This window comes from Centroberyx affinis, unplaced genomic scaffold (assembly GCF_046629955.1).
Source record: "Centroberyx affinis isolate AG114_WGS23_722 - 3 ecotype Tasmania unplaced genomic scaffold, CSIRO-AGI_Caff_v1 ptg000051l_1, whole genome shotgun sequence".
Classification (NCBI taxonomy): domain Eukaryota; kingdom Metazoa; phylum Chordata; class Actinopteri; order Beryciformes; family Berycidae; genus Centroberyx; species Centroberyx affinis.
This window is the reverse complement of record NW_027278763.1, coordinates 346,984-372,745: the sequence shown is the minus strand read 5'-3', so window position 1 is coordinate 372,745 and position 25,762 is coordinate 346,984. Positions and strand designations below refer to the sequence as shown.

The window sequence follows — 25,762 nt, the reverse complement described above, 5'->3', positions numbered from 1 at the left end:
TGACTTATAGTAGTGACTTATAGTACTTGGGTGCCTCATAATCAGTCAGTCAAATCTAATCTAATTTTAATCACTTCAGAACTTTGAGTGCATGTTTGATATCAGCATAGGTCTTAAATTTACATCACTGCATATTCACTGCTAGCTGTTTTAGCATTGTTTGCATTAAAAGCTAATGTCACACATAAATACACAGCTTATAATTGCTTCATGGGTTTTTACAACATCTGTTCATGCTTCAACACAGCCTCTCTATATGAAGCATATTAAAGGTCAGGCTGCAGGAAGCACAGGAACGCTCTTTACCTTTAATGTTTTATACTTGGCTGCTCATACTCTATACCTCACATACACTGTCACCCCAGCCTGACCCCCTGTCCTGTGAAGCAGAGATTAATATTAGAGAAATGTATTACTGGGCATGGCGTTACTTTCTCTGGCGGCCCGGTGTCAGCGGCTTATTGACCTGGGAAATAAAGCGCCACCTGAGACTTCCCTCCTTTTACTAAGAGGCCACAGAGCGGCCAGATAAGAAGAGCATGCTCCAGCTTTCCTGCTAAAATAGTTCGGATTTTTACTCTGAGAGGCTAATATTCTTCTAGTGTCTTTCTCCCCTGGGTCCCAGAGGATGGGGGATTCATTTAATCACACCAAAGTGCCATAAACATGTTTCCTTTTTTTATACGACCTTTAAAGAAATTCCCCTGCTCAAATATTCTCTGCTGTTTCCACGCAGCTTTTCTTTTGAGGATAGTGATACACTGGAAAATGTGTCAACGGTGTACTTTTCCTGTCACAGCAAGGACAGTTAAAAATGATTTACACTTACTGTTGTCTTTTTATTACAGTGGTTTTATCCCTAAAACAATGATTTATAGAGGAAAACGTGATCAGCAGTTGTGGAGGGTGGAATGTCGTTGTTACGATGATTTTTGGCCTTCACTGAAAACATAGAAATGAAAAAGGGGAAGGGCTGTAAAAACTCAAGATTGCATGTCGCAGTTACACTCTCACATGATAAAGTGGACAATTATACATCAAGGTATTGATAACTGGAACTAGGCTATAAGATATTCCATCAGCTATGACATTATGATATTATAAGAATAATGAATTTTCATAATCTACATTTAAAAGTCTTTCTTTGTGATATATAATTGATCCATAGAAGGAAATTCTATTTTATCTCTCTGTATTTTAATAGCATCTTATATGCTGCATACTGTAATTCTTTTAAACCAGAGTCTCAGACTTTCATATAATGGGCAAGATGCCTCATCTGCTTCCAACTGCACACACTTACAATAACTGGAACAAACTGAAATGATAAAGTAAATAGAAAGTACATCAACTTGCAATCCTTTCCAATATATTTATTAATTATTTGTGTGTGTGTGTGTGTGTGTGTGTGTGTGCGTGTGTGCCTAAGTTTGTGCAAGCTTACATGCGTGTGTTAAGTGTGTGTGCACCTGTGTGTGTGAGTGAGTCAACTGAACATTGTTTCTGAGCAGTGTTTAAATCACTTGTTTGGATTGGACAATATCAGTGGAGAGAAACAACTGGAATCAAATCACAAGCACGACATCTATCTACAAGAAAAAAAAGAAAAAAAAACACACACACAATCCAGATGGGTGTCTTCATGTCATGAAAGGAAGAGTATAGATCAAATGAAATCCCTTCATCAAGACATGTTGGGGGGAAAAGAAAACCCGAGAGATGCAGTAAAGCCCTAGATTTGGACACTGGCTGCAGTGAGACCTCCGAATACCAATTTGAGACACTGATTTCATTTTAAACGCATCAGTCATACAGCATGAAAGCATCGGCAACCATACGGGATCAAACAGACAAGCTGTAATGCCCGGGATCATTTTACCCAGCCAGGGGGAAATGTCATTAGCGGACCTCCGAGAGAGCCGAAAAACCTTTTGATTTATGAAGCCTGGCTGAGAATGCCAGTGGAATCATGACTGGAGCAGAAACTATCAGTCAGAACAATGCATGTGGCTATATATTCCACCTGAATTAAAGGCGATTACTGTATCTTGTTCATAGCTTTGTTAATTTATGAGAGGATCTATTTATCTGTTCTGTTCTGTTCACATGGCTATATTACATTGAAGGTGACATAAGAAAGGCTATTAAAATGTTTGAGTGCTACTACAGCTGCAAGTACTTCATGAAAGTATTCCATAAAAAAAAAAAATATATAGCAAAATTACAGGAAAGACCTATAGATACATCCAGAATTCAATATTTTATCATTTATGTATACAGCAGTCGATTTTATAATTACACATATACTCTCACAAAGATACTATTTAACCCCGAGATCCCCACCCCACCCCCCCACCCCCCTCCAGGAATCCCACCCCCCACCCCCACCCCTTCTGTTGAGTTCATGACGGACGGTGCAGTTTGATTGACATGCAAGGCTGCGCCCGGCGGCGGGGCGCGCGGCGGCTGAGCGGAGGGAGACGGCGCTCTACGACTTCACGTCCTGCTTCTTTTTCTGGAATTTCCTGAACTGCGACTGGATGGCCACGGCCGCCTTCTCCGTCTCCGGGGCGCCCATGTCGATGTCGAAGTCCTGGGGCAGGGCGTCCTTCTTTTCGTCTGGGGGGGAAGAGAAGGGGGGGGGGGATGGTTAAGGGGGATCTGCAAACTTTTTACCGACAGTCACTGTGTTGAAGAAGACATGCTTTTGGGTGCTTTTGGGGTGGATTTTTTTGGAGCGTCCATTGATGGAAAATGATGGGGGAAATCGGGTCCAGGTTGAAAATGACCAGATGCTTTATGCTGACTCTAGCATAAAGACAGCTGCCATACTCATCAAGCTGATTCGCCTCACAGAATTCAGCAAAGGACAGCTTGTCCACCAGAAGTGAGTTTAATAAACTTCTCATTCAAATTCAACCTCCTAAGCTCACCCCCATACTGCACATCACTTCGTCCTGGTGTTTAATGTCTTAGATGTTTTCCATTTTCATGCCAGAAAAATTACAAGGATTCATTGTTTCCCCCCTTACTTACTTAAAGACTCTGAATCTGCATTTAGACCATCATGTGACACTAACACTGAAACCCAGACTGATGAAAGTATTTTAGTGTTAGCTGATAGCTGATATCTGATATTTAATAAAAGGCCAATATCGGCCCCGCATACGGGCAAGCTGACATATCGGTCTAACCCTGATAGACAGAGCCGACTACATTCCTTTGTCAACCAAAGAACTTTTTTTTTCCACTCTAGGAACTTTGCTACACTACATCAGCCACCGAAGTGTATGGAAACAAATTGGATTTGAATTGAATTTAATAGACGACTGTATGTTTGCGAGGCAGCAGCTTCCCACAATCCTATAGAGAACAGGTCGGTCTTTTGTACGTACGAAGGAAGACAAACCCCTCTAATCCCCCATTTATAAATATCTCCTCCACACAAGCAGCAGAGGTTTCATTGTCGAACCCCTCTTTCATTATTCATACGCCATCCCCTTTAATCCTCCTATGTAATAAGAATGGGGGGGCTGCCTCGCTGAGACGAGATGGAAAACAAACAGCGCTCCTCTGCTCGAAAGGTTAAATATCTCAGATGCATTGTTAATCATAAAGGAAATACAGCGAGGCCGCAGTCTCGGCGCTCCGGTGCCCAAACGACGCGCATTCAGTGAATATTGAGGTCAAGTCTATGCTGATCGCTTAAACGCAGGAGGTGAGCATAATAAAAATGGAGTGATAAAACAAGCGAAAGGTCCAATTTTATGGGATGTGGCTTCGATTCCCGCCCCGGGCCTCGCGGAAAGAGAGAAAAAGCAATAAGACGTGTCACTCTTCATCCACGCGCGCCTATTGTGCTTTTAATACCAAAAAGGTCAATTCTTTATTTAAACGCCACACTTGACATGCAACACTGTGCTCCTTGCGTGATCGTGCCGGCCCAGCTGTGCATGAAGCTGCGCGTGCTCTTGCATAAAAGGTGACTCGTCCAAACGGCCTACTTACATTTAGATGGAACTTGCTGCGGTTGACCTTGAAGCCCTCGGATGACAACAATAAAAACAAATTTCAGGATTGCAGGAGCCATATCATCCATTCTGCTCATATTTTAAGCAGCAACACAAAGGGACGTAAAAAGCTTGGGGAGAAGATTGGAGTCACCCCTTGATTTTTGCTCTTAATCTGACAGAGTGCCTCTCTCTCTCTCACACACACACACACACACACACAAACAGAGCATCCTTCTCTAAAATTACACCTGCTCTGCTGGGTCAATGCCCTTTATACCGTGGGGGGTATAAGAGTATGGTTAGCTTCATAAGCCGGGCACATCGCACTTCAAATAAGACGCTGCGCTGCGGCATGAATGAATCAAAATGGCCACGATGGATGATGATATTATTCCCGTGGAAGGTTTGTGAAAGGTCACATTCCTGTGAGATTCAAGGCGACTAAGAGGTAAAGGGACAGTGACTGATGGAGGCCCAATCTAGTGACGAAACCACTAAAAGGTGACCTGCAAAAGCGAGCGATGACCATAAGAATTACTGCATATCACACTGAAAATATTGATGGTTAAACTGCAGAAGGACACTTTTACTGCTTCAAACTGAAGGCTACAGTGTCTGTAGTAAAGGTGTAAGAATGTAAAACAAAATAACACAAGCTGTGTCGATTTTGAGGCATATGGGAGGTTGGTGACATAAAGCTATGATAATAAACTGAGCTTTCCTATTTTTACTGTTTCCACAGATCATTTTTATGTGTTTCTTTCTTAAAGTGAAGGCACTGAATGAAGAAATGTGATCACTGCAACAACAGGATACACCATGCTATTCACTCACGCTCCCCAACCCACAAGAAGGGAAGGGGACAAAAAGAGTGTGAAAATGGCCAAATGTCAAATGAATGTAATTCACGCCTCAATCAAATTCAATTAAGCTGCTTCAAATCCCCCCCTCCTCCGTCACCGCTGGGTGTTTCCCCACGGATTGAGCCTGAACCACAATGTACTTTATCATGCGAGTGGTTGAGACAGAAATCCATTTCAACACAGGTCTCAACAGTGTTATCAGCGGCCCCAGAGAGGAGGAGGCAACGCCTGGTCTCCAGGTACAGAGGCGGGGACGGGGCTGCTTTATGTGCTGAATGGGGGCTATATGGAGCTATTTAGCGGTAGATAGGCTGTATTAACCTGCTGGATCCATTGTGTTGTGTTGAGAAGGTCGGTTTCAAGGAGCGGGGAGATTACGTTCATTGATTCCATAGTGTATTGTATCAAAAGCTACCATGAAACCTTATTTTGTCAATTTCCTGACTCCAAAAAGACTTGGATTTATCTGTTTATATGTTGGAAAATAGGAAACCTACAGTAACACTGCACAACAACCTGTTATATATTTGTGATAGAACGTCAGCTATTTTTCAAAACTTGCCAAGAGTTGGTTAGCGTCCATTAATTCTGCAAGATAGAGAGAAAATGTCAAAATGAATCACATTCATCTCACCTGCGCTGAAGTCATGAAAAAAGTCAATTACTCGGAGTGAGATTCATTAGAAACGGGCCTTTGTTCTCGCATACTTCCATTTCATCAGGATGACAGAGCTTCTACACTTAACACCATTTATGAATTTCAAAGGATCCTGCCAAGTATTGCAAGACTAATTTTGCCGTTTATAACTCTGGGGATTTGAATTACATTATTCTGCCAACAATACCATGGCCCAGTTTGCAAAGTAGGTCTTCCTGTGAATTGCAGGGACCCTTTTATCGTCATGATCACTGTGGCATGTCCTGTCTTATATAAAACCATTATATGAATGCCTGTAATCGCTAACTTGTACCTTGTAACTCAAAAAGCACCATGACTCTGCCTTGTTTGCATTTAATTTATTCACACTGTTCCTGTGATTGGAATGAAGCAAACAAGGATGTTTATTGCTTAGCAACGGGGAACTCATTTTGTGTTTTGGCAGAGGGCCATAATAAAATTATTAAATTAAAACCCAAAGCTTGTATCTTTGTTTAATATTTGATAATAGTGTAAAAGTGTTATAAATCTTAGAAAAGCGGCCTCATTCCTACTGTATGATTGCAGCACAAAAAACACAATATACTGTAGAACTGCCTCTAGTGTGTTACTGCTTCATTCTAACATGGGTTTTAAAAGTTGTGCTTAAGTGAAAGGTTATTGTCTCTCGAAAGCAGCCAAAGATGAAGCAGAAAGGGTCGGGGCCAGGAATCAAACCCGAGTCCTTCTTTTTATTATTTCTAAGTGTATGTAACATCATATCAGGTTTTGCTTCATTGCCATTTTTATGATATAAATCATAAATGGTGGTGCAGGTTTTGATATAGTGGTGCATCCATCCTGCAATCCATCCTCACCACTCTGAGGAGTCTGAATCAGGTTCTTCTGAATCTTGAGTAATTTGCATAGTATTTGTAATTCCCGGGTTTTTACACACTCAGCTTCTCAGGAGGGGACAGAAAATATCATGTGACTGGAACTAACTTGCCTGGTCATGTTTCCAGGCCTCTGGAAACTATATATTATTGAAATTAAAATAGCATCATCATTTGACTTGTACCACAAGTCAAATTAAAGGATTAAAGGATAAGGCTGGTGTTTTTGCTTACCGTCAACAAATCCTATGAAAATAACAAAATCAGCAATGATTTTGTTTTGCCAACAAATCTCATCCATGCCCCAGCAGCCATAGAACTCCATTGTATTAAAAAAACGATTAAAACGATTAAAACGATTGCTCTGGGCAGCATATTTCATCATCACGATGCACCGGGCCAGACGACTTTTTCCTCAAACAACTTAATAAGCCGGCTGTAAACACTTTGCGATCTCAGGAAAGTAGTTCCGTAGCACCGAAAATAGTCCTCGGCGTAATTAAGAATTTGTTCCCATTTGAATTTGATTTGGTAATAACTACAACAGCCTGACTTTTCGTGGTAACAGCGATTTTTAAAATTGAAACTATGTCTTTGTGAGCTGTATTTCAAGGTTTTTAGCTTACAACTGGAGCCAATGACTTCCGGGTTGACGGCTAAAAACGGTACGTGGGAAGTCAGAAAGTAACGGGAGAGCAAACGCATTGTTGATTTTGTTATTTTCATAGGATTTGTTGATGGTAAGCAATGCATTAAAAAAACACCAGCCTTATCCTTTAAAACCAATCAAGCATTAGAAGTTTCCTGTCCCAGTGTTTCATTAACTGCTGGGATTTGCCATGTTTTGCATTTTTTCCACTGATTTTGTATCTTTAAACGTATTATCTAAAATAAGTATTGATGAGAAGGGGCATATCAGTTGATCTGTACAACAATGGCATTAAAATACATGAAACAAACACTGATGACTGGAAATCACATTTTTCAGCGCAACATAATGGCAAAACTAGCTCTATTACGTCTATCTATCTATCATCTATCTTGTGTGTCAGTCAGAAACTGTCTATGCACCATACAAGCTTTGTAGAAAACTGTATATTAGCCATACATACTCTACTGCATAGTATTTCTGCATACTTGAAGTTTTTACAGTTAATTTTCTGTGTGGTTGTAAAATACCTTGTCCAGCAGATGGTTTGCTGTTTCCAGTCGCTGCTCCAGATGCTTGTCTCTGCAAAGGAAACAGAGAGGAACACTTAGAATACGATCATCAATTTTTTAAACTAAATTCAAGGCAGGATGCCACAGCTGGGGCGGGGGGGGGGGGGGGGGGGGGGCGGATTAGATTTGATTTGACCCCCAATACCCCACAAAACAGAACGACAAAACATCTTTAAAAGCCTGTTTTGCATACAGGGAATACCGTATTTTGAGGAAAATGGGTGTTAATTTTGTGCTGGGTGTACTATTAAAAAATGTAAATAATTATTTATAGTGGGTTTTAATGATTGCTTTTGTTTATTTTGTGAAACTACAGTAGCCTAGTTATAGAGGCAAAATATTACATTGAAATATAAGATAAGTGCTGCCTCGCCTTAAATTCCCCACAAATGCACATTTACAGCAAGTTAAACAAATACCACGCTGTATATTCAATAGCCATCATGACCTCCTTTAATATCTACAAGATCTACATTGACCATAAAACACTGCCGTCAGCTAGATTTTGGTATATTTCTGATATTCCCTCCAGGGGGAGCATCGCATGAAGTCATCCACACGCTAACGCTCGTCATACATGTTACAGGACATCCACTGCTGCTGTTCTGTGCGGCTGCAGGGAAGCCGGCGTGAGATATGCTGATCTATAATCCATGTTTCTGCAGCAGAGGCACGCTCGCTCCGCCTGCTCCAACAACTCCAGACTGTTCTCCCCTGAGTCTGTTGCTGCTCTGCAACATCACAACATGCACTCAGCTGCTCAGAAAACAAGAAGGCAGAGACACATCGTGTGTTCGAGAGGGATTGTTCCAGTTGCTTCATTCAGATTTTAACTTTGTGTGCAAAAACAGATTTTTTTGTGTCACACAATCAAAATTTTCCCTGCCCTCCAGAATCCTTATTTTTTTAAATCCCATTTTTTCTCAGTGCTATCCACAATAAGATCAATGTGTTATGAATAGGAGACGCTGTATTTCACAGATTCATCTCCCCGGCAGAGAAGACCTCTCCATCTCGCCTAGCCCAACCTGAATTATTAATCCTGGTGCTTTCAATGAATTTCAAATGCCAAAGCAGTTTTGACGCACGCGAGTCAAGTGGGAACAAAGCAAAAAAAGCAGGAACAAATCAGCAAAAAAAAAAAAAAACAACAGCATCTTATTCCGTTTCCTCTGTGTAATTATGAGAGCCGGTGTGAGGAGAAAGTTGTTTGGCGGTTCGTTCGGCCATCTGTTTCTCTGTTTACACGGGGAAATCAAAGTGAGTCGAAAGCCGCTGGGATTCCCGGCGCCATGCTGGTTCTCATCTGCTTGGATCGGGCCCTGCTACTCGCTGGTGCCACACAGAGAGGCTGCCACAGATCACACCTCCACCCACCAGGACAGTGGCAGGCATTCGGTGGCAGACTAACAGACTGCTGGGAAATGAGCAACAATAATATTTGAATGACTATCACGGTGCAGCATAAATACACTGAGAGAAGTGTATTTATGCTGGAATCAATAACCAGCTCCGGGTTTGACTCCAGTTCCCGTTCCTCGGCCTCGCTTCTTTTCATCTCCGTACCCTCTCAATCTTTCAGTTCCTTCTCTCTCCTCCTTTACCATCCTCCTTCGGCCTTTGGCTTCGAGTAGCCCTGTCATATTCTAAGCAGATGGATCATGGCTTTAGACTCACCGAGAGATAGGTGAGGAGCTTATCCGAGTTCAAAGAGACAGAACGTTCTTCCATATTAGGCCACATTTCAGCTATGAAATACGGCTAGGCTACTATTCCACAGGGCCAAGAGGGGCTAAAAATGTCACATTGAAAGGAGGTGTGGGCACTATTTCTGTCTGTCTTGGCTGGGTGTGTGTGTGTGTGTGTTGTGTATGGGATCCTCCAAGTATCCCAAAGTTAGAGGATTTTGTCGATAACATCCTTACAAATCATATTAATCCCAGAAAGAATAGGTGAGGGAATATAAGAGGTGTAGTGATATCTGTATTCATCTGACATTCATGTAATGAGGCTTATAAAATTTAAGCATATTTGTTGTTAAATCAGTTTAAGAGTTTAAGAGTCAGTTTTTTGTTAAAGATCTTTGTATTTCCTGGAGAATAATGTTGCAGCATACATGTAGTGGTCAATTACGATAAATGAAATCATTAAAAAATATCATAAAAAAATGTCATTGTCTACTCACTTCTTACCAGTAAGTAAGATATCACTGAGTAAAACATTTCCCATTGATGCTGTAAGCTACTTGAACATGCGCTATCAGGGTTAATGAAAACCAATCTTTTCCATCTAATCTGTGCTAATCCCAGTGTTGCTGCCCATAGGGAGGTCAAAGGTCAGGCTCAGACCCAGAACAGCCTCCCTGGAGCTGGCAGGGATCCAGGGTCTTGTTCAAGGACACTTCAGCAGGGCGGACGCCTGCTGACAAAGGGGCTTGAACCCGTGTTTTCTGGATGAGGGGCGATCTCCCTATACTCACTACGCCACACCGCTGCCCCTCAGTAAGAATCCTCCGCTTCTCTTCCCTCCTTCTTTCTTTCTTCCCTCTACTTAGATCCTCATCCTCTCTCTTTCTCTCTCTGACTTCTCGTTTTCCTCTTTCTGCCTGGATACAGTTGGGGCTTACGTAACCACTCCAGTCATAGTAATGTGCAGGGGGGATAACTCTCAACGCATTGGCACATTTTCCCCACCCTTTCCGGTTTTATCTCCCCCAATTTCAGCACTTCCTTTGTTTTACCGTGCCTAATAAAATGTGGAAGACACAGAGAGAAGAAAAGGGCATTTGCATAAAAATTCATACGAGGATTCAGAGGCGATGAGCGAGTTTCAGATGAGATGTTTGTCATGGCCCATCGCAGTCTTTGCTCAAGCTTGGCACAGCTCGATTCTTATCACTCGCTCACTTCTACACAGATGAGAAGGTATTGTCGCTGTCGTTTGCCGGCAGCGTTTTTAACAAAGGACTCAAGTCCTCAATGGGAATTTTGAATGGGGAAAAAAACATAACAGTTGTTGTAGCGGTGTTGCAGTTTGCCTCGGTTGGTTATGTTTTAATGTCTCAAAACAAACACTTTGGGGCATCACAGTTGAACAATGCTTCCTCATACTGAGCGCTGCAAAGCCTCTTGGATGAGCTTCTGATGGCAAACTGACAGAAACAAATGCTTCACCGTGTTGGGGGTGTTTCCTCCCCCAAATTGCTTTTCTATAGATATTGCATTTTCCGTCCTCGTAAAGCTAAGCCAAACTTTTCAGCTCTTTTCAGTCGGTCCGCAGTCAGCCACAGTTTGATTTATCTTCCTAAATCCAGCAGAAATGACAGTCAGACATTTCATCAATCCCACAGTTCTTACAAATTTGGAACCGGTTCCCAACCCTCGCGCCGTTCGGATGTTTTGCCTCTTTGCTGCATCCTCTCACAGAGTGGCACTGCTTTTCCCCCGTGAGCGCCAAAGGCTGGTAGCCTTGAGGTGCCAACATGTTGATATTTACGACTTGAATCTGGACAAATCTTGACGTACTCCTGTAGTGTGAGCTGGACTCAAATCCGAACGGAGACCAGCCAATGAGTGCTGAGCACAAGAGGAGGAAAAAATACGGGTGTGGAAACAGTTTGTGTTTTGGCGAGTTTATGAAGAAAGAAAAGCCAGCACTCATAATGTCCTTTCATCTTTTAATTAAATGACGCGTTTCAGCAATAAGCCATCATCAGCGTTGTCAAAGTCTACAGGTTTGCCTGTCGTTACTTGGGAAGTGTGTGATGCCCGAAAAGAATCCAAAGAATCTAAAGAAATCTGTGAATGCCAGTCGCTAAGGGCGTGATGTCCAGTCTTCTCCGTCTCTTCAGTCGTGCAGTCACACCATCCAACTCTTCTTGGTTTCCACAGTGTGGGAGTCCAGCTCATGTTGGGCCTGAGTGAAAGTTCTGTGTGACTCTGTGTGATTCTAGAAACATCTTGCAAAGTAGAGAGACAATATGACTGTACCATCCACCTGGGTACGTTCATGTCGGTCAAGAGAGGGACGACATGAGATATGTGAATGTGAGGATGGGTTTCCACGCGTGTTACCCATAGTCACTGGATGGCACTTTGCATCCAGAACTCACATAAGCAGAATGTACACTGTTTAGTCCAATGTGCCATTTGGAAAAGACCCAGTGCCAATGGTGAAGCAGGGATGTTTTCACTCAGAGTGATTCAGACTGGATCACAGCCGTCATTCCAGCACATCTGAGCTGCTCTCTCTCTCTCTCTCTCTGTCGCTCATCCACTTTTCATTAACCGTCACACCCATCATAAGGACTGACCTTGACTTCAACCCATCTGGATCATATGTGACATATAGGCTGGCAGAGGACACCAAGCCAAGACTGGAGAAGCCTTCTGTCGTCATGACGATTAATACAGGCAAAGGAGCAGGTGCCACTGGCGCTTGTGTGGTATATTATATATTATATTAACAACAACAGTGTTATTATTTGTATAATAATAATAGATATAGATAAATAGTTTTTATCTTTTGTAAAGCACTTTGTAACTGTGGTTTAAAAAGTTCTATTTACTTAATAATAATGATAAAAATAAATAAAACTTTTCAATCCACAGTTACAAAGTGCTTTACAAAGGATAAAAAACAGACAAAATCCACAGCAAAAGCAATAAAAGTACGGTAAGACACATAAAAGCAAGACAAGATTCATAAAAGGGAGGTCAAAAACAATTCTCAAAAGTCATTACATAAAAGCAAGTCTATATAAATGAGTTTTAAAAAGAGATTTATTAAACGATGATGCAGATTTAGCCAGGCTAAGCTTCTCAGGCAGGTCGTTCCAAACTCTGGGAGCGCTGAAGGCAAACGCCTCGTTTTTAATCTACATTTTGGAACAGTAAACTGGAACCTCTTGGTTTTAATCTAGGCTATGGAACAGCCAATAGGAACCTGCACAGCTCATACAGGATCAAAAGGTCTGAGATATAGCTTGATGCGTAGATTTGCCGTATTTGCCCAAATTCATTTCAGGACATTTAGTTCACTGACGTCATGTTACGTGATTTCTGTGAATGATGCAGAAATACAAAGGTTGCAATACTCTAACCAAGATGAAATAAAAAGCAGGGACGACTTTCTCCAAAACACTAACACATAAAAACTGCTTTATTTTGGAAATATTTCTCAGTTGAAAGAAACAAGATAGAACAAGATTGAACTCTCTTAACCTGCTGCCTGTACATCACTTGTACATCACCATGTTTTATTAATTTGTACATTAATGTGATGTGATAAAATGATGATGTCCATTAGAATACTAAATTCCAGGAAGTGATAGTTCAGCTGTGTTGCTTGTGGTGTACATTTCCCTTTGGAGACAATGGAGTTAATTTTATCGTATCTTATTTCATCTCCCCCCTGTGGCGAGTTCACAGTCACTGAGGAGAGTCGGTCTAACGGGCAACATCTGCAATTACTGTAGCTCACTCGTTTCACACTGCAGATTTATGCACTAATACACACACACAAAGCAACAGATTCTCTTTCTGGTCTGCCAAGCAGCACAGCCCCTCATTAGGAGGCTGGACGAGAGGAGATCATGAGTCAGTCCACGACATACGCCTCTAAGCAGCCATAATGTGGTGAGCTAAACAGTGAGAGGGCGCCGGATCTGTTGATATCATGAGGATAATGAGTACCTAACACACTGTTTTGCTCGCTGCTGTCTGAGTTGGGCTTGGGCACAGCTTGTACCGAGGCGCTGCGCTCATCACAGTCCCCAAGGAGGAACCACAGTGTTTGCACGCGCCCAGTCCCATATGCTGCCGTCGCACAGAGCCTGACTAATGGACGGCAGTGATGATAATTACATCGGTAATGATGATGTTCTATATTCACCACATATAGCTTGTTTGTTTGACATGGTTGAGTCACAATATACAAAGCTGCGTTTACGTTTGATAAACAACAGAAATTATTATTTTGTTTACCCTTCTGCTTGGATTAGAGTACACTGTGATGTAGGAATTTTTTTTGCATTTCTTCCAAAAATCTAAAATGTCTTAGTGCTCCTCAGTATCCATTGAAAATTTTTGACAATTAATGAAATAATAAAGTACAGTATTTGTGCACACAGACACATATGACATACACTGCACTCTCACACCCACAGAGAAAACCTCAGTTGACTCTAACTAAACTCTGTTGTCCTCTGTGCCTCCTGTATGTGGTAAATTAATGAGTGGTCACCTTGGGGGCTGGTGCACCCTACATTAGTTTGCAGAGTTTGGCAAACTCAGCGTGTTGTTGTGTTCCTCCTGATGTGACCCGGAGGTCTGGACCCACCAGCACTACAGGGTGACTGCCAGTATCAATATCGGCCTTCAAAACCCATATTGGTCTAACACTACTTCAGAACACGTCTTCAAATGACATAAAATCATCATTTTTATGTACTGTATATAAGGGGGTTTTGTTTACCAGAAAATGATACTTCAAACAACTTTAAATGCTCTGACTTTAAGTGTTCTGACAAACATTTGGACTAGAAATCAGCAATGCAATTATGAAATAGGACTCATTTAGTAGTTTCAGTGCCCTCCCTTCAAAATTAATTTTGATGGCTGATTTTGGATGGAGATTAATCAAAATCTGTTTGTTGTCTAAATCATTCCATTTCAAGTACTACATTGCATTTTGAGTTTATTTCATTTCTTTGTTTACATTTTGTTTTGTATTTTCTGTGGTACTTTGAATGGAAACTTTCATACTTGGGCTGGTATTGAAGGCAAAATAATTTTGGTATTGTGACAACACACCCAAGTAGCGTGCGTCCATACAAATGAATTATGAACAGCTGTCTGTTCATAATGAGTCTGTAGCAAGTCGGTACTCAAATTTGTGTCCAAGGAAACGACATCAGCAATGAAAAAGTGGTAATGGTGCAGTCCCTAATGATTCACTGCGCCCATCATCACTTCCTCATGTGATGCTCACATGTATGTTTTCCAGTGATATAATTTATAAAACACTCTCACATCTACACTGGCATGAAAGGGTGGCATGGACATGGAGGGAATTGGTAAAATAAATAAATGATCTTCCCACTGTGTGTGGGGCTATTTTTGGCTCTTACGGCAGCTTGGGCTCTCCAGAGAGACTCCATGCTGCACGCACTATCTATTAACAATTTAACGAGGAGACAGCAAAACTAGGTCACAGACAGCTCATCCCAGCACCATTACAACTCCTTAGCAGCCTCCCCACCACCAGACTGGAGACAGGGATGACAGCCTGGAAGAGTGACACCGCTAAGGAATGATTGACTGAACAAGCAGCACGCTGTAAGGATGACAGATACCAGGCCATGCACTGTGCTTTAGAAGACGGTTTGAAAAATCGACTGTAAAATAGTTTAAAAACAGCTGCTGGCGACGAACCTTGCATTTTCTGGGCCCATTTTGTTGTTTGCTGGTGTATTTTTTTTCTTCCCACAGACAACTGGCCAAACATAGACAACATGACATCACATTGAGATACTTCCAGCACAGTCACAAAGGTATTTCAAGGCAGAAACGTCAACACACGTCAGACATCAAAGGCAAACGTCAGGTTTTGGTGTCAGTCACTCAGAAGTGAAGAGCAAGAGCTTCTTGTATTTTGAGTAAGGGGCACAACTCTCACTTTTTCTCAACTGTAAACATTCTTCTCTCTTGTTCTTACTATGCTACCACTACTCTCTCTACCTACACTATAACCCACAGCTGAATGCAACAACTTCAGGCCCCTTTTCTGTGGGTTGTCAGAAGGCATTCTGGGAAATGTAGTCAATCGCTAAGTGAAGTAAAGTACACGAGGCATGTTGAGAGGAAGTCAGTACACCAAAAAAGTAAATTACAACAATCACAAAATAACTCCTGAACTGCATTGGATAATCACAGACTGATGATATCTAGCAGTGTAAGAGCATCTGAAGGTGGATTTTTCCATCAAGTTTATGCAGGCTTAAAAGTACAGGTGTATTTCTTGTTAGGGGAACATTACAAGTAACTCTGATCCCAAAGATTTTTCTGGAAAACTGAATTTAATACAATTATCCAATACCAAGAGTATACATCTCAGCTGTTTCTGCATTTATGTCTCTGTTACGCAAAATCTAAAATCTAACCCAAAACAAATAGTCTATGTAGTTCAGAAAAAATAATACTGAGTAGGTAGGGAGTAGGTATCGGTAGAGGAAAATGTGGTATCAGTGCATCTCTATTTTCCCCATTACAGTATTAGCTGTCAAAAGCTATTAGCATACACAGCCACTCTGTGGCACATGCAGGACAGTTTCCTAATGAAGAAAAGAGCGCACTCCAGTTGGTCTCTGATGATTAATGTTTTCAAGTGAAGACTTTGAGCTGAGCTAGTTTTCATTGTTAGCCCTGTATAGAGCCAAGATACTCTTCAGCTGCCAACACATTAACTGTCCAAGACAAAGTGTGTCATTCTGTTTGCTCTACATTGCTAATATGGAAAACATAGAGAACAAACTCAAATTCATTACCTGCACGCCAAGAAATCATTTTAACTGTTAGCAGGTGGAATCTTGTCAAATATCTATCTACCAGCAGAGGCAAGGCAGCTAAAAGAGGATGTTCATGTCGCAATGGCATAACGGCAGTGTCCTCTACATGTAGTGTTAGACAGCAGGAGGATAAAAGTTGTCTGACTTCTTCATTCGTTCATAATCTGATGCTGGCATGGTCACTATTCAGTCATGACTTTGGTAGTATTGAAAATCTGTTTTTCAGGGTGGCTTCTTGATAGCGTTTAAGCAACAAGCTACTAGCTACATTGCTAATATTGTCAACTTTGGTCAGTTTCTCCAACGTGATCTCATAAAATTTTGCAGAAACGCTTCCAGACTACGTGTTGTGGACACAAATTATGTGAAGATTACTTTCCTCCACCACAAACTGGATTATGTGACAATAGCATGAATTGGACATGCAATTTTCACCTGTTTGTCACGTGAAAAGGTTAGCTAACAGTTAAGTCGAGGCAAGTAGGTTAAAACAACTGGTTAAGGTTATGGTTAGGTTTAGGCAACTAAAACAATTTGGTTAAGATAAGGAAAAGCCTTTGGTCATGGTTAAATAAGAAAAGCTTTAGCTAAAAACGTAAACTTAACTCACAATAGATATGTTCTTGGTGTGAACTGGGAATCAACCCTGGGTCGTCGACTTCACACACTTACTTGCCACCGCTACTTGACATTTCAATGTCAGACTACTGCCTGTTCGTCATGCCTTCTTCATGTAATCCTTTTGTGGTGGGAAAACGTATTTCACTCAATTCGTGTATGGAGCACGTATTTGTATTTTAAGACATCGTGCTCATTTCACAGAATTTCAGGAGACCAGGGCGGCCTCTCTGGCATCATGTTTAGCTGTTCGTTGGGAGTGCTATGGTCAACTGAGGGTGAGAGGGGATAATGTACAGTTCATTTATTTAATCAATTCAGTTCAATTCAATTCAACAGACCAAACCAAGGAGAGAAGTTCAATGCATGAAAAAGGTCTTTGCAGGACCAATGTCTCCATTTATTATTTGAAGAACTGACATCAAGTGCAAGCTGCATATTTCTCTAGGGCCCCGCAGACAAAAGCAGAGCAGAGATTTAGTTCAACCATGTCTAGAAAATCTGATCTGCTATAGCCAGGAAACTTCTTTCACACCTAAACATTACAACAGCATTCATTACAATATCAGAAAGGTACTGTTTGCCTTCCTGCTGGAATTATTCAAGCATGACTAATGACATAGCAGTATGGTTTCCTCACAGAACATTAGCATGCATTAGGCAGACTACGGGCCACACAGCAGCATACATCAAACTGTACAGCGTAGCCTACTTATTCTCTCGCTATCAGAAAGCAATTACAATCAATCTGAACATGTCCTTTAAGAGGAAATAAGTAAGGTTTTTTCTGCCCCATAGCACAAAATGGCTGTAATATATCTGATAGGGTTTGATCAATACCAATCACTCAATGATTACAGGTGCAGATATTTCTGGCATTCAAAACTCTACTTTCGGGCCCGTGCTATGTTGGGGAACAACATAGTGTATGCTAAAGTGTTAGCATGGAGCACCAGAGCAAATGATCTACTGGGACACATGGATGAACACGCCAACATCCCAAAAACTTGATGTATTCCTTTAAAGCGTGTCTATATAGCTATTATGCAATGAATGTGTATCATGTGTGTATTGTGAAACGTGGATGTTTACGTCTTTTATCTGTATTATATCATCAAGCATATACATCAAGCATATGTGTAACACTGGAAAAACCTATGCTACTGTAGCTCTGATCTCATCTTGGCAGAGCAAGTCTAATCCGCTCTCTTTTCTCCACACGTCTTGACCGTTCATGTCCCACTCCTCACTCACACACTGATGTTTGCCATTTCCCCCTCTGTAAAGCCAGCCGGAAGCCAGGATTACCCCTGGGGGGTTACAGGGAGTGCCAGGACCAAAGCCTGCTGACAGTTTAGATGGATTACAGATTATTTCAGTGTAATCTCTGTTCATTGTTCAAGGCGATTAGGGTCAATCTGCATGATTCACAACAAATCATCAGGAATCGCAGATTAAAATGTGTGGATGTTTCAGGTCAAAAAACGAAAAGAAAAAAAAATGGAAATCCCATGTTCTAAATGATCTTCTGCACATTCCGTCATCCAGTTTTAAGGGAAATATCCAAACATTACTCATCCACATTTCACCCATCTTGGCTAGTTGTCCTTTTCACATCGATCAGCAACTTTTTAACACTCTTTTCTCATTAATGTAATAAAAGGGGCTCTAGTCCACTTTCAGTGATGAAACAAATGGCTTTGCCAAGTTGCCACCACTCTTATTGTAATTAAAGTATCGGGGAGGAGTCCACAGCACAAAGACCACTCAAACTGATGCATTCAATTCAATCAAGGACAGGAAACAGGACTTCCTCTTTAATGTAGTAATTTTCAAACATATAGTATATAGTTATTATAGTGAATGGTACTACCATTTCATTATGCATTCACTGTATACCCACCAACATGAATGAATCATCACTGTTAGTTTATACTGTACTTTAGTGGAAATGCACAGAGCCATCCAGAAAGCCAAGCAAAGCCTACAAAACGTAACGTTAAGTAGCACTTTTAAAGCGCACAACACTGCAATTACCTAGAGAAAAACTACAACAGCATCATATTCCCAGCTCTTTCCAGAGCTTCATTTGCGTCAGAGAAATCTGTCAGAAGGCGGCACAGCCACCTTTTAGTCAGTGTAATCACAGACCAAAGCTGTGACCTTTCCGACATTGCCGACAAACTCCCTGTCATCTGCGTTAATGGAATCTAGCCGTCACCCTTCTTGCTAATGGGAAAGCTAGTTGCATCCGCAGAAGAAGTCATACTTTTGAAAATCAGGGCAGATTATATAATTCTTTAAATGCATCACATATTGTACTTTGAAGCAAAATGGAATGCATATCTGTCTGGAGGCAACATGTCTTGGACTGGCAGGGAATCAAAGCTGTGGTTTAGTGACGCTAGTTAGCAAGTTTGTGCAATGAGTGTAACACACTTAGAGGAAACACTGCTACATACAAAGAGGATCAACTTTAAAGCACATTTAGACTTGAACTTGATTGGCAGATTAATATTCACAAAAAATTCTTGATGCTCACATACTATGAGCTGGCGCATGTTAATGCCGTGTCCCGTTTACAATAACCTGGTAATCTCTTATCCCGACTGTGAGAAACCTGGATAAGGTATGTGAGATATTCTGATATCATCTAGGACACATTGTCCCATCGACCAGTCAGATATGATTCTTGAACATCGGACATGATGTCTCTGTAAAAAGACAAACCACTAGATCTGTAAAGCTAATTATCCAAAGTCGGCTGCAGCCAGATTTGAGGTTTTCAGGCTACATTCCTCTACCCCATCTATCAGCTTTGTTGCATCAGTCTACATCTTCTTTCTCTATCCGCCTGCCCCGCTAGATTTGACAGTTCCTAACCAGCATGGCTTTGGCTCATTTATAAACTCATAAGTTTCGTTGGACAGCCTACGGCTTTGCACAGAGGAGGAAGAAGGTTCAAGATCGTGATGTGAGCCACAAAGCACGATAACAGCTGCAGAGAATGACAGAGCGCTACGCTTTAATCATCACATCAGTCGCTTTTCTCTGTAAGTGGAAGGAACAGCACATCCCAGGATGATCATACGTATAGCAGGCATCCGTGTTAAATGATGAGGAGTAATGGATTACAGGATTACAGTGATCTGATTACAAAAATTATGACTGTATCTGTTACTATAAAACAAACAGTAATCATTATAAATGACTTTTTAAAACAAACAACAAACAAGACTATAAACTATATTATTACTGTATTTGAAGACTAAACACCAACATCATTTTCCGCATCTTGAAATAATGGTTGATAATAACTACAGATGGTGATGACTGTGCTTCAAATTACAGTCTGTATTTTAAAACACTGCATCCACTCTGGCACTACTTGGCAAATTCATTAGAATTTCAAAACAAGACAGCCCTCGCCATTTTAAGTGTGTTTGCGGGCACAGAGCCAGCATCGGGAGAGAATAGACCCAGGCTGCACTGTTTTAGTTTTGTTTATGATGGAAATATGAGGCATGTTGAGTGTAGAGTATAATTGACAGTCCTGCCCTGCAACTTAAGTACTGAACAAATCTGTTTAAAGGTTCTACCTTTAGCATTTTAACACCAATAAATCATTACCACATTAGTTTTGAGATATTGGTATAATTACCGTAAAACAAACAAGACCATCACAGAGAAGACTGGCAGCCTCTACCGGCCTCTACACTGCGTTTTACATTGTGAGAGACTGGGTGGGACGCAGATGAAGCTCTGGAAAGAGCTGGAAATATGATGTTGTCGGTTTTTCTCTAGGTAATTGCAGCGTTGTGCACTTAAGTGCTACTTAGCGTTACGTTTTGTAGGATTTGCTTGGCTTTCTGGATGGCTCTGTGCATTTCCAATAAAGTACAGTATAAACTAACAGTGATGATTCATAGCGGGACATTATGTAACGGCAGAAAGGCAGATTGCTTTACGGCACAAAATGGGAAGAGGGCGCTGTTCTTCCAGCGCTAATAGAGCTACAGCTTTCAGAATGTCGCACAATAATGACAGTGGAACGAGTGAAAGGCCAATGGAAAAATCACTTCCAACATGTTTATCCTCTTCAGCGGCGCCAGGGAGAGGGAGCAGGGACAAATAGCAACATCCAGTTTGTGGCAGGAAGCAACAGGGTTTATGGAAGATGTCATCTTAATTTTGAGAAACACTAACAGTAATAGTTGTAATTTTGTACCTCCAAATTTTGTGACAATGTGGACGGTGTCACAGACTTGCTAGCACTATCTGGAAGTGCATAATTGTTCATTGCTATGGTGGCAGAACACACAATCAGTTCTTTGAGCCATTTTGAAATGGTTTACCATAATTATGCCAAAGTATCACAATTAACTTGACAATGATTTATTGATGTTTAATGCTACTGATCCTAGAACCCCTTAAAGTCTGTTTAATTTTCTATTTGTGAATAGAATTTTTCAATCATGCCAGTACTCTCTCAATGTGGAGAGATGTGGATTCAGGGGCCAGTTCTGATGCAGTTACCCTGACGCATGGCTTTAGCGCAGGTATAAATGTGTTTACCAATAATACACCTCATATGCTTAAGTGATTACACTGCCACTGTTCAAGAGCTCCGGCCTTCAGCCCGGGGAGAGATCGGTTGCTATGTTCTTAAAGATCGAAGAGACTAAATAATTCTCAGGCTTCTAAAGACAGGGCAATGAGTGGACTGTAATTAAATGAGATTTCTCTCTCCGGTCTCTTGTCTCTTTTGCTCTGAATCCTCCACTCTGCTCCGTTCCTCAAATCATTTTATTTCGCTCCACTTTTGCAAATATGCAGAATGTGTTGGTCAGAGTTGCACAAATAATCCAAACTGGACCAGTCATATAATTGTGATTACCATAAAAACTTTGTCTGAGACTGAACAGGATAAATGTGAGGAAGATGAGGCACGGTGGGGGATGGAGGTGGATGAAGGCGGCCATTGATTTTTCTTTAATTATTCATTCACAGCAACGTACTCTTGTCTTGGCCTTGGTTGTTTATAGGCATATGAATCCATCACTGACATGAGATGCAAGTGAATTTCCTCAGCCAGAGTTTCCCTATGTGTAATGTCTTATTTATAAGACTCTTGACTTTGCTCAAGCGGTACACAAGAGGGCAGAACAGAAGTCGGCTGTGGTCTGCGACACGCAACGTGAATCCACACGCCTGCAATGCAGATTCATAACGATGCTGGTGTTGTTGGCAAATCACATATTCTAGTAGCACTGATCAAGGGAAAATATTCCAGCGCAAAATATCTATCATTGTAGTTTTATTTTACTTTTATATTTTTATTATGCAGGATTGTATGGGCAGGTTTCTCTCACCTACATTTCTTTACTGAGCTCCTCCAATGGATGCCCAATATAGGCTGCAGCTGTGGAGAGAGTGTGTAAAGCTGTAGTATCCAGCTACTAGCACTGGACACCATCTGCTGCTGCCAGCCTCTCTCTCTCTCTCTCTCTCTCTCTCTCTCTCTCTCTCTCTCTCTCTCTCTCTCTCCCTCTCTCTCTCTCTCTCTCTCTCTCTCTCTCTGTGTCTCCCCCCCCCCTCTCTCTCATTGTGCTAACTGTGGGATTCCAGATTGTTGCAGGATTTTTGACAGAAAACAAAAAAATAATTGTGTCCAACTGTATGCGTCATCTGCCCAAAGAATCCTGCTTGACTATCCAATTAGTCTGGGTGAATAAACTCATGATAAGGTCTCAGATTGGAGCCTCACTTATTTCCGCTCCCCCATGCACGCTGCGAGAATGTTTTATTTCTCTGGGTCAGCAGCAAGCCTTGAATAATTCAGTGACTATAGGATGTGCTCTTTGCCAGTGCAGAGTTTTTCACAGAGGAGACTCTGCCAAAATTTCTGTCTTATGTTTATAATCTATGACAATCCCAGAGACTTGTCGCCTCTGTAAATCCACATACAGGTTATAAGGGTTTAATTCTATGAAATGATGCATGCGTTTGTTTTGATTGATAGACTCACTGTGTAGGTCAATATTGCCACCGCTTCATCTACCACATGTCAGTTCATGCTGGATTAAGCTTTCATTTCAAATGTCAGAGTTTGGCTCTGTTATTTAGCAACAAGGATGCCTTATAGTTTCATAGTCTTTACTTAACCATGATGCCGTGGCACTTGACTGGCAGTTTTGGCAAGTTTTAGGAGATTTGAGCCTCATCAATCTGTGAGTGGGCTTTAGACGCTTTTTAAAATTATATTGGCCAGTCAGCATTCAATCAATCATTCAATTCAATCAATCATCATCACAGCTATGAAAATGAATTATTCAGGATGGCTGACTGATCTTGTGCACAGTGAGTAATGTGCAAATAGGAATATTGTTGGTTATTCAGGTTTAATTTTATAGAACAAGTCCATCGGCGCATTCAAAGCATATTATTATTATCATTGTTATTATTGTTGTTGTTATCATTATTATTGTTATTAATATTAGTACTATTAGTAGTAGTTGTTGTAGTATTAGTATTATTACATATCTTATCAGTGTACAGCAGCGCAGTCAGTAACCCGGAGCTTCTGGACTGGTGTTTCTTTTACTCTTAATGCAGTTATTAATGATGCAAAATTGTCATTCACTGGGTGAAACGCAATGGATTTAAAATGAAAATTGGTAACTTCACAGGTTAACCACACTTCGGTTATTATAATCGTACACCAGTCATGCAAAATGTTATTTCACGAACATAAATATAGGCAATGATCTGGCAAATCTGACTACTACTGAGAGTTATGTGCAGGCTGTTGCCAAAGCCAGGGACTTGAAGCGCGACAGTGAAGCGAATTAAACCAGAATTTTACTTCTGTGTCGCCAAATGTGTCTTTTTTTCAATTTCTGTCGCACTGTTTGGTTTACTTTGTTTTACTGCACGTGCTGAAATGTCGGAGTTGGCAGAGATGGTGAAGGTTATAGTCTACTAGATGAAGCTGAAAAGGCGTTTTGCAGCCTAATAAAACAGGCAGCAGCACCTACCTCACTCATGGCTGAAGTGTGTGGGTCTGTCTGTGTGTCGATCCCAGTCTCTGTGATGCGCACCGGCCGCCTGATTGAAGGTCCAGTCCTCTCCAAGACGCTGCGCTCACAGCGAGGCAGCTTTTATAGCAGGAGCAGCCGCGCTCTCCTGTCATCACATTTCCATTAAACCAATAGGCATGGGCTTCCATATCTCTAGCTCAACACTTTTAACCAGCCTCTTTTTTTCCCCAATCATCTGCCACGTGTTTGGCTTCCTTTCAATTTATGTAGTCAGTGGGATATGGCGGGTGATGAAAGCTGTATGCAAAATGATGAAATGCATCCTCCTAGTTAACTGTGGAATAAATAAATAAATTAAAAAAACAAGACATAAATATGAATAATGCGACCACCGGATATGCTATGCTTTGCACATTTCTGAAATGACCCACACATTAAGTATTGTAGCTTTGGGCTACATCTCTTTAATATAGCTCTCTCATAGCCTATGCAAAATGAGTCAGAGTGTCCAATGCTTTGCTTTGCTGGACAGCTACATGCAGGCGTTGCTCCCACACTTCCTATAAATATCCCATTTTCTCATCCAAAATACCAGAGGAGATCTACAAACCTTGCTCAGAGCGCTATCTGTCTCTCTGCTCATGGATTACCTGGCTGTAGACAGAACCAGGTTTCTGTCTAATCCGCCCTGGTGGCAGCTACTTGGACGGAATGGTGCTTCAGCCCTCGAGGTGCTGGAGGCCCTGCTGTACTTTTGGTCCCATGAGCAAGAAGAAGATGCAGCAGATCTGGAGAGCGCTTCCTTCGGTTCAAATTCTTCAACTAGCAGGGGAAATCTGGACAGTGAAAGTGAAGGAGGAATGCTCCCACCTCCATATTTACCCCTGAGGTGTCATTGAGCAAGATAAATGACACCCAACTGCTCCGGTGGAGAGACACATTGGCCAGCAGCAGAGACTGCAGATGTATTGCTTGTGTGTAAAATACAGTTTCTCTTAGATATAGAGATTCAAAGTATTTTCCTTATCAATGCCATTCTCTTTAAATTAAAATCGACTGACCTGAGCTTTATGCAGCCACGTCTGTCTATGTGTCAGAGTGCATGTGAGTGTGTGAACACACATTAATCAGGCCAAGTTTGCCATACTCTCAGTCACAGTTTAATCAGAGCACCCAGCTGCCTACAGATCCAGCAGGGCCGGTGTCCCTCAGGGTCCGGGTTTGGGAACCAATTGATCACCAGTCACTCTCAGCATGGATTTATCTGGATTGCCCATAGACACAGAATCTCATCAGCTGCTTGAATTAAAATTTAAACCTTGTGCACTACAGAGAGAAAGTGCACTTAAGAATTCACATCATTTCTCCTGGAGTTTTATAAATACTTTATTGCCATTTATCGCACAATTCTTTTCACATTATCATTAAAATCATCTTCAGTGTCATTAAAATACAACTCCTCAGATTGGCCTCTAATTAGTATTCCATTCACACATTTAATTGGAGCATTATTTGCTTAAACAGCTCTTAATAACTCATTAGCCAGTTTAAACTTGGAAAGTCGATGATGGCCATTCGATGTGAGTTGAATTAATGTTACAATTTGCTGTGTGAGTTGTCAGTGATTAGCAAGTATAGCTGTAGCACAGCAGTGTGATAAGCAATGCATGGTGTGCATTCTAAGCATATTCTCAGTTCCCACAGCAGAATAATGAGTATGGTATTATTTTGGGGCGGTGCAAGTCTTTGTGCTCATTGCTTGTCAAAAGCACATTAAAAGAAGTTGGTGTTTTTCCTTCAGTAGAGGTGAGGTTATTATCTATTTTAGGGAAGCGAAAGGCTGCAGGGTCTCATTGCATAATGCTTCAAAGATGAGTATGGATTAAGGATCACTGGTCAGGACACATT

General features: G+C 41.3%; 1 protein-coding gene across 1 annotated transcript; it reads right to left on the bottom strand.

The window, feature by feature from the left end:
* Positions 1–2,488: 2,488 nt before the first annotated feature.
* On the bottom strand, positions 2,489–23,934 carry pcp4a (Purkinje cell protein 4a). The gene is made up of 3 exons (XM_071518825.1): positions 23,852–23,934; positions 7,589–7,640; positions 2,489–2,619 (listed from the first exon to the last, which is right to left on the bottom strand). Exons 1-3 carry the CDS (start codon positions 23,858–23,860, stop codon positions 2,489–2,491), a joined length of 192 nt encoding a protein of 63 aa, XP_071374926.1. The 5' UTR covers positions 23,861–23,934.
* Between the last annotated feature and the right edge of the window lie 1,828 nt (positions 23,935–25,762).

What these genes read in the sequence shown, in the direction of transcription:
- pcp4a (XM_071518825.1), bottom strand. An exon ending in CAAACCATCTGCTGGACAAG is followed by an intron (nt 2,620 to 7,588) that starts GTATTTTACAAC and finishes CTTCCCCCCCAG; the next exon opens with ACGAAAAGAAGGACGCCCTG.